The sequence below is a fragment of the Gavialis gangeticus genome, unplaced genomic scaffold, assembly GCF_001723915.1.
Source record: "Gavialis gangeticus isolate Ggan-Ray unplaced genomic scaffold, GavGan_comp1, whole genome shotgun sequence".
NCBI lineage: Eukaryota > Metazoa > Chordata > Crocodylia > Gavialidae > Gavialis > Gavialis gangeticus.
In genome coordinates, this window is record NW_017728997.1 from 52,337,191 (window position 1) to 52,347,424 (window position 10,234).

The 10,234-nt window shown below is 46.2% G+C and overlaps 1 protein-coding gene across 1 annotated transcript in view; it reads left to right on the forward strand.

The window, feature by feature from the left end:
* The first annotated feature begins 4,092 nt into the window (after window positions 1-4,092).
* The window catches only part of MUSTN1 (musculoskeletal, embryonic nuclear protein 1), a 21,164-nt gene continuing 15,022 nt past the window's right edge, over window positions 4,093-10,234 (forward strand). Inside the window, exon 1 of the mRNA XM_019505209.1 lies at window positions 4,093-4,335. Within this exon, the coding sequence (XP_019360754.1) occupies window positions 4,327-4,335 (9 nt within the window). The 5' untranslated portion in view covers window positions 4,093-4,326. The remainder of the gene's footprint in view (window positions 4,336-10,234) is intronic.

Genomic DNA, 10,234 nt, shown 5'->3' on the forward strand with positions numbered 1-10,234 from the left:
TCGTTACCTGGTCATAGAAAGAGACCAGGTTAGTCAGGCATTGTCAAAGGTGTCTGGCTGTGCCTGGCATCTATGGCCAACAGTTCCTGGCAGTCATGCCCAACCATCCCTGGCCCCCACTCCCTCCAGGGAGGACCTGGCACTGCTGATGGCCAGTGGTGTCATGGCCAGCCGTTTCTTGTGGTGGGGTCTGGGGCTACACAGCTGCCAAGGCAGCTGCTGGCCAGGGCTCTCTGAGCTGCTACTAGATTGAGCAGGTGGAGAGCTGGGCAGGGCGGGGCAGGAAACTGAGTGGCCAAGGGCCCCTCCTCTGGTAAAAACCTCAAAATCAGGCTCAGCTGTCACACAAAGAGCATGGTGTTGCAGGCAAGACTAAACTAATGATTGAGGTTGGTCAGGGCCACCCACTGTGTCCACAAGGCTTTGTCCTTGATGCAGCACTGCCACGCCAACCAGGAGTGACCACACTCCTGCATCCTGCCTGACAGGGTCTCATAAATGTGGGTGTTAAATTGCCTGCCTTGCTTGAACTGGCTCTGAATCTCTGCATCAACCCAGAGCACCACAAGGTTGCCAATCTCCTCCAGGCTCAAGTTGGGGCCTGAGGTGGACGGCACAGGCATGCACACATGGATGAGGCCAGGCCTGGATGGGGATGATGGGGAGGACATGCTGTTGGGTCCTGCACCAGCTCTCTGGTCCCCCATGAGGCTTTCCCCGTTTTGCCAGCCCTGGGCAACTGCCAACAGTTCCCAGTGCAGGGGTATGGCATGGGACTGGGAGCCACACAGCTGAGGCTATGCCCCACAACACCTGCAGTCATAGAACAGGTTGGTTGCAACAGGGAGGTGGTACTGGTCCTGCTGCATTCGGCTGCCTGCAGGTAGCCCTGGAGGCTGGGAGGCCTGCCCAGAGACTGCAGCAGGCTGCAGCCAACAGCCACATGCTCAGCAGCCAAAAGCACCCTGGCCAGCAGCCAGAAGACCCCAGTCGGTAGCCAAAGGCTCACCAGGAAGCAACCACAGGCTGAGCAGTAGCACTGGGATGGTGGGAGGCAGGAACAGCAGGTCTGTGGCTTGCTCAGGGGGATGCACAGGGCCTACAGTGCACTCAGGCTCTGTGGTGTGTTTCCCAGGGCAGAAAATGGCTGCTGGCTTTTATAGCCTGCAGACAGAGGCTACCAGTGAGACAGCTTGGCCCTGGAGCAGGAGAAGCTCCCAGCCAGGAGTCCTGGGACTGGCCTCAGGCTGGCCCCCTAGTGGGAGGCCCCCTAGTGGCAGGCCCCCTAGTGGCAAACTTAGTGCTGGGTCACCTGTGCATTACCATGCATTCATTGCACTTAAATTTGCTACTGCACAGATAGCAAATTTACCTGTGATTAAGGGCATTTATTGCGCAGTAAAGGCATGCACATGTAGGCGCTCGCCTGTACTGCGCAATAAATTAGGCTAATGCGCAATAACACATCTCATGTAGACAAGCCCACTGATGACTGCTCATTGAGCCCAATGATCTAACGGTTATGTTTCTATCTTACAGTACAATACCTTAAAATGTTCTTCAACCAGCTACTCACTAGTGTATTAGTATATAGATTAATATTGTGTGAACCCTGAAGCCCCAGAAACTGGCACAAGAAGCAAGGGGGAGTTCCCACTTTTAAACAGAAAATCATAGAGGTTAGGGTCACAAGCCAATGGGCCAAAAGGAGGAAACAGGTGAAAGGTAAAGAAACATCAACACCATGGTAACATACATTCAGCACCTTAATTTCCCCTCCCCCTCTACCCCCGCATGCACACACACACCCCTCTGGAGGTGTTCCCAAACAAGCCTTTAGTCACCAGAGTACTCAAACTGCAGCCTGCATCAGACTCCAAATCTAAAACCAGTTCCTTCAGCCCACAATCCTGCCTGACCAAGCCAGTAAGATCTCCAGCTCCACTGTGCACTCCTCTGTACATTATAGGGCTGACCAGGTTCCACCTGCACACTGCTCTCTCTTCCCTTTCCTCCAGCTTGTCTTCCTTTTCCTTCTTCCCTTGCCCCCTTCCCCACTGCCAGTCCCTGGGGGGTTTCTGGGAGTTCCAGTCCAAATTAACAGACACCATAACTCTGCAGACTGCCTCCTGGTTCCACCTGCTGTTACACACATTACTGTATCACATCCCAGTTTTAATGTGATCTTGAGCTATGCTTTTGAATAAATTGCATCAGAGCTGATACATAAAGATAAAAATCCATATTTTTGTACAAGAACATCTTAATAGACTAAGAAAAAAATAACTATCTAAATTTTTTCTTCAGATTAGCAGAGAGATTTATTTGCATCCAGTATAGATGCAAAATCTTTTGCTATATCTACTCTCCAAAAGGTCATGTGTATTTTGGACTGGAAAGTTTTACAGTACTGAAATACTAATTTTAAAAATATACAAAGAATCCAACACAAGAAATGGCTGGATAAGGGCATAGTATCATGAACACTCAAGAACTTATTGGGTGCATCTACACATGCGCTTTACTGCAGAGTTGACTGATTAGTTTTGCAGTAAAGTATCACCATCCACACACATGCTAGTATTAGGGTGCAATAAATTAATTACCTCCACCATAAGCCATGAGCGACTAGTGCCTCCTGAATCTGGGGGGCATCCAAAGAAGATGCCGATGGCAGTGGCCCTGTCAGGGGGGGCACCAGCCCTGCCGACAGCATTGGTGTTGGCTGTCAGGGGGGGCACTGGCCCCATCAGGAGGGGCACGTGCACTCCTGTGCACCCCCTACTAATTGCCTATGCCATAAGATATCACTGTCAGGGACAGTACTATCTTACACCGGACTAATTAACTGCAATCTAATGCTTGTGTCGATGGTGACTGCCAGGCACAAATTGCACCAAGTCAGCAGAGCCATATGGTGGCCAGCCCCCCAGCTCCTGCCAGACCCTCCACCACCCAATGACACCATCCAGAGTTTTGGGTTGATCCCCCCCATTCCCCCTGCCAGTCTGAGGCTGCTTCACCCTGGCTCTAATTGCTTGGGTCCTGGGCTCATGGGTAGACACAGTGCCTGAGAGCAGTTAACTCTGGCATGAACTGCTCTGGAGTTTATTGTGTCATCTGAATAGCATGTGTTGATGCATCACCTATGTAAAAGATTGTGCTGTATTCAAAAGCTTGTCTAAGTATAACCCAATCATGCAGTTTGTTCAATAAAAATGACCACTGACAAAAACACTTGCCCCTTGCAAACTTATTACTAATTTATTCTTTCCAGGTAAGAAGTAATAGAAACAAAATATGTATAAAACTAACCAGAAAAGTGGAGATTGGCCACATCCTGATAAGACCACAATTCATTAGTAAATTATAATCATAATTAAACAATGAGTTCAGTTTTAATCCCTGTTTTTGTCATTATCCACTAAACAAAATATGAGCAAAGCTTGAAAAGACGCCGATAAATCTGTCTTTTACCCAAACAATATTATATCAATAAATATTTTGTAGAAAATAACATGCTTTGTGATATGGAAGATAAATATTAAAACATGTAAACATTGCTATGTGTTTAAAAATAATTTGTGATATCTGAAAGTGTGTAAAAACAGGCACAGTGTATTATTTTTAGTTTTTACTTAACATTGACTTGGGAGGACATTAAACTCATTAATGCCATTCTAAGGAGAAACCATACTCTAAAGAGCAAACTGAAATCCTGCAAGTGTTGGTAACAGAAGAATTCCAATAGTAAAATTACACCAAGTTTTAATAATTTTGAACGGAAAATTATGGTGATTGAGAACTATAAACAACTGCAAATTGACTTAGGCTATAATGTTTGTATTCTTGGTGTGAGAAAGTGAGATTTTTTTTGGTCCAAGAGTTTTCTGTCAAACATCCAACTAGGAGCATTCATAGTTCAGAGCTTCCAGTGAAGCATTGCCTTTTAAAGTTATAAATAGAGCCCCAGAAGTAGTATTTGTTATAGAGTGGATTGGACTTCTCTTCAGTTTCACTGCTGCAGCTGTCTTCTCTTGTCAGGTCGGTGGTTCATGCAGCTCCAGCCAGGCACTTCAGTAAATGCTACAAACTCTAGTCATCTCTAAGAATAAACCTCTTAATAACAACAGCCTGTGTCAACCCGAATCATTCTGGAATCTAGTTTGGGAAAGTGACCCAACTCATGACTTCATATTAAATGGTCTATATAAGTCACGGAATAAACCAGGTGGCTTCAGACAGTGAGCAGATTGGATTTGAGCAAAAGGGAAAACTGCCTCTAAAAGGTAATTGAGTGAGCACTAATACTGAGTGAGCACAACAATGTCACAGGTATGGGATGCTCTTCGTTAAGTTGAATTTTGTGTTGATCTGTGATGTCTGACAAATTGCTTAATGATGCTTAAGTAGCTTATTTCAATGTATTTGTGCTAATCCTTCAATCAACCAAAGATTTCTCAAAAAACTGACCCCTTTGTTTGAAGATTTTCAAACAAACTCTTCGAAAAACTTTAACAATGAAACTTTTAATGATTATTTTGCTACTGACTGAAAAGAAAATTTTCACTAAGCACAACATAGAAACTCCTAAGCTAGAGGATTGAAATGCATTGGTGGTACAATGTGGGAGTAAGGTTCCCAATTTTGCTGCTTTGGTGACAGATTTAAATGTACGCATGGCTCTTGCCTTTCTGGAATTTTCTACAAGAAAAGCCGTTGCAGAAGCCATATGCGATGATTGTTGAAATGCAGAAATTGGCGGCTTCCTGGTGTCATTTGAACCGTATTTAGTACTCCTTCTCCCTAAGGAGATGCTTCCTTTGAACTGTGCTTCTGGTAAAATGGTGCTTATCTAATGAAGTGCAGGAAAACAATGGGTATGACTACATGAATGTTTTAGACTTTAGAAACAATGGATATTAAGACCCAGATTCCTTCTTTAACTCCAAATGGACCATGTGCAGCCTGTAAGTTAGTTTTTACCCCCCACCCCTGGTTAAGCATTTTAAAGTGTCCTAAAAATGAGTTCAAAACTCAAGACCTTTATGAATGCGTAACGTTTTCAACCAAGTGTGTGTGTAATTATATATTGATTTCCTAATAGAGACAGCATGTTATATGACAGAGGTAAAATGGAAAGAAAGCTTTGTAGGGACCGTGTACTGTAAGGATAGAGAAAAGAAACCTAACAGGCAATATAGAGGAATTCAGTTCTGCTTATTCTCTTTACCAAGTGAAACAGTCTTGACAGTAGTAGTCAGATCTTGTAAACTAACACTTTCTGCTGTTGACAGCAGGAGCCCAGACCGCCTTGTTTTGACTACTAGGAATGGCTCCTGGCTAAGACCCTGCTCCTGAATCCATTTGTGACTCAGAAGTAATTAAAAATAATTCTGTTCCTTGTCAGTTATAATAAGACCTGCTAGTGCCAGCAGGCCTGAAGGTCCCTCTTTTAGGCTGTGAGTTCACTGTAGCAAGAAGTATTTTTATATAGCAGATTTATTAAGATGCATTAGTTATATGAGCAGGGATTTGATCGTGGGATCACAAGCTTTTTGTTGTTCTGATTTAGAAGTGCCCATGCCATTAAAAACCTATGTGCACTATCATCATGGCACATGTAGGTACCTGAAAAGTATGCAAATTACTATATTCACTTCAATCCAAGATAACCCTTAATTTAAGATGACACCTCCACCCCCCATTATTAGATTGCAGACATGGAAAATTATAAATTTGTTTCAATTTTCCATGTCTGGAATCTAGTTATTGGAGGGTCCTCTTAAATTCATCTCCCCCACCACTGCCACAGGAAAAGTGGCAGGAAATGCAGTGGTTGGAGGGAAGGTATCTTGCTTAACACCCCTTATCTCCCACTTGCCACTTGCCCCACGCTAGGCCTGCCTTCCTGCCACCTGTCTCCACCTGTGCATTCCCCTATGCCCCCTCCCTGATTTCCCCTTGCTCCATGTGTCCCTTTCCTCAGGCTCCCCTCATTCGGCATGTCCCTGCCCCCACTACCCTTTCCCCGTGCTCCTTCCTGCATTGCATTCCTCCTTCCTCTACACTCCCCGCACAGGCACCATTGCCACCTTCTTCTACACTCCCTTCCCTCACGCTTCCTGTACTGCATGCCCCCCCCACCCCCACCTGATGCAGGAGCCACCCTGGCCCCATCCACAACCACAGCAGCTGCATGCCTAGCTCATATTTAAGTCTAAGACAAGGAGGGTTTTTCCCCATGTAGAATGGGGAGAAAATCCTCATTTTAGATTCAATTAAATACCGCAATTCACATTATATAACCAGTTTTCATACAGACATATAAACAAACCTAAATTATAGTGATTTGGAACAGTGATGCTGAACTTGGGTGCCTTGAGATCCTTTCGAAGGTAGTGCAGGGTGACACACAATGTTAGCACCCTTAGGTGTGCAAACATGATTCACATGATAAACCCAGCGATTTCAAACAGGAATCCATGGGCACTTTACATAAAGGGACATGAGTTAAAGCAACCCCCAACCCAACAAACGTTCACATGTTGGGTGGGGGGGAGGAATTGACCTCCACTTTGAAGCAGGTCAAGCCCAAGGAGCCTTCCTTCAGCCTCTCTCTCCAACCCTACCCCTCCCTCCCAGGTCCCTGGCTGTCTGCAGGAAGGAACAGCTGCAGCTGAGGTTTGCCCAGCCTGAGCTGGAGGGAGGGGTTGGGGAGGAGCCTTGAGGTGGTGGGCTTCAATCCACCTGCCCCTGCCCACTTCAGGTTGGGCAAACCCCAGCCGCAGCTTGCTCCCCTTCCTCCATTCTTCGTGGCTCCTCCCCATCTGTATCTAGGGAGAAGGTATCACCAAAACACCTATAGGCAAGGGGATGACCTCAGCAGCACAATGGCAGAAAGGGATCTCAGAGTCATAGTTGACTCCAAGATGAATATGAGCCATCAATATGATGAAGTAATCAGTAAAGCTAACCGCACTCTGTCATGCATAAGCAGGCGCATCACGAGCAGGTCCAGGGAGGTGATGCTTCCCCTCTATACGGCGCTGGTCAGGCCACAGCTGGAGTACTGCATCCAGTTCTGGGCGCTGCCCTTCAAGAGGGATGTGGACAACCTTGAGAGGGTTCAGAGGAGGGCCACTTGTATGGTTAGGGGCCTGCAGGTAAGGCCCTATGAGGAGAGGTTGAGGGACCTGGATCTCCAGCCTCTGCAAGAGAAGGCTGAGAGGGGATCTTGTGGCTGTTTACAAATTCATCGGCGGGGGGGGAGGGAGCAAGGAATAGGAGATGCTCTGTTCACCAGGGCACCCCTTAGGGTAACTAGGAATAACGGCCACAACCTGACAGAGAGCAGATTTAGGTTGTACATCAGGAAGAACTTCTTTATGGTGAGGGCTGCCAGAATCTCTAATGGGCTCCCACGGGAGGTGGTGCTCTCCCCTACCTTGGGGGTCTTTAAGAGGAGACTGGACAAGCACCTGGCCGGGGTCACATAACCCAGCGCTCTTTCCTGCCCAGGGCAGGGGGGTCAGACTCGATGAGGTATTGAGGTCTGAAACTACGAAACTATGAAAACATTCTGACATCCTGGGGACTTGCTGATTTCTCTGCAACAGAAGAATGGCTATATATTTTTTGTAGTCAAAGTTCAAGTGAAAAACTAAAAGCTGACATTTTCCAGGGGGTGTCTCAAGTCTATGAAGGGGTGCCTAGAGACTAAAACGTTTGAAAACCACTGGAGTAGATATTCAACCTATCTTTGTTATTACTTATCTGAAAGATAAGCCACTTCTGATAAAAAACTCTGTTGAGATGTTCTTTTTAGCCTTTTGCACTTGCTTTCTTTGGCCAGTTATATGGTACTTTCCCCTTGAGGCCTGGAGGATAATTTTGTTTCCCAGAACAAATTTCAACCGCATTGGCAGCAATTTTTTCTCAAGCATTCTTAAGTACTAAAAGAAACACAAGCAGGACTCACCACTACAGCCAGCCTTCCTTATTCCAAGAGCTATTCTTATACACATTGCTTCCATTAAGGGAATATTCAGTTCATTATCAAGCTATGTAAAAAGAGTTATTTGCCACCCTGTTAAGAAGTCTGATGTAGGATATAACTACAGTTATACAGGCCGGACTACAGTTGTTCAGATAAGACACAATTACACTAAAATCAAACAATTGGGCTATTGTTATCCATTGGATTTACTGAATCGTATGCTGATGTCTAAGTTACCACCATGTAGGCCATGATTCCAGGTGTAAAGCGATGAACTGCCAGGAAAGAGGTTAGCATCACCAATTGTTACTAATCAGTCATTCCTAGAAATACTAGTTGTTGCAGGGAGTGGGGGAGAGGAGAGGTTGCTTTTGGATATTAGCCACTGGGAGGAAGAAAGCCAGGTAGAGAAATGAGACCTGTACAACTTGCATTACTGACAAAAGATCTGATCAATAAAAATTCAAGTATGTAACCATTGGATATATGTATCTGTGCTGTGGGGCTTGAGATTTCATTCACCTTCTTCAAGTTATGAATCCAGACAATTCTGTATATATTTGGTGCCTGTAGACAACACCCTGCAACGTACACTTCCATTTTGCAAACAATTCTGGTCAGGCAGAAGCAGAGACTGGAAGCTCTCAAACCTTATATGTGGGGCTTCAGCCAACTATCAAAGATGAGTAACTATAGACACATATTTAATTTGAATCTATGAAACTAAAGCAGAATTTATTCCTAGAATCTTAAACCGTTTTACAAATAATGAATAGATATAAAAAATATAGTATGTTTAGATGACTGCAGAATTAAGACAAGGCTTTTAAGACTCAGAAGTTGCCCAGAATACTGCCCCATGTTTAAGTAGTGTCTGTAGCCCAGGGTCACTGGCATATCTAGGGTGATAAACCAAAGCCCAAGAGAAAGTCATAAAATTCAGGCGGGTCATCTGCTTACTCTTGGTGAGGATGAAGTAGGAACTCATATGCTGATAATCCACAAATATTGAACTCCCTTCTCCTTGGAGTAGGGGCATGACAGTTAAGATCTCCCACAATTCCCTGGGAAAGAATTTTAGAACAGCTGGGCCTACTGCAATACTGACAACCGAGAGACTCCCCAATTGCTCCTAGTGACATACGTGGCTCTTGACACCCTGGTGCCAAATTTGATTTTTACCACAGTGGCTAGTCACGCTACCTTATTCATCCTGCATACTGAAACATTTTGAAAGCATTTCCTCAGGATAGTAGCTTAATGGCTGTTTTTTGTAATATCACATTAAGATACAAATTCTTCCATTTCTACTTTTTCCTCATTATGCTCAAGGTTCCTTAACTACTGCTCTCTTTTGGTGCTCACTTCCAAAGACAGCAGGCAAAATGTGATAGGGTATGATTATAAACCGGGGATAGGTAACCCCTTGCAGGCAAGCCGATCAGTGGCATGTGGAGACATTTTCCTTGGCACGCCAGATGGTGTGCCGAGGAACTTGTTTTAAAAAAAAATGTTTTAATTTGCTACTCCGAGCTCTCTGAAGTAGCCACAGCTCCCACTGCCATGGCAGGCACCGGGAGCAGGGTCAGGAGAACACAGGCAAGGATGCAGGGACGCTGCCTGCGTCCTGCTGACCCCGCCTCTGCTGTCTGTGGTAGTGCTGAGCTTCACAACGTTTCACAAACTCAGCCACGGGCACCAGCAGGCAGGGGCAGCAGAACGCAGACTGTGTCCCTGCCTGTTTTCTCCTGACCCCATCCCTCGTGCCTTCTGCAAAGTGAGGCCAGCAGACTCTCCCAGCACAAGCTGCCTCAGGTGTGGGGGAAGAAATGGCACTGAAACAACACCCAGAGCTCACATTGACCTTGGCAAGGTATCATGAGCGACTCAGAGGGGCATGTGCCCCTTACTCGCCCCCCCGGTTTCCAACAAGGCCACTGGCAGAGGCCCAAGCAGCTTGCGCCGTGCTGCTGGACAGGTCTGGAGCTGGGCCTGTGGCCACAGAAAGTGGCCTGAGCCCAGCCACCATGCTGTGCAGCAAACCTCCCCCGACACTGCCTCCAGTGCCACCTCTGTGCCCGCCTGCCTGATGGCATTGTTAGGGAGGAGGGGAGGGGAAACCAGCAGCACTGGCAGCAGTGGTCACCTCGTGGGCCCAATGCCTGTGCCACTTGCCCTCCCACCTGCATTGCTGGGTGGCTGGGCTCTGGCAGCCAGTCCTCGTAGTTTCTTCCT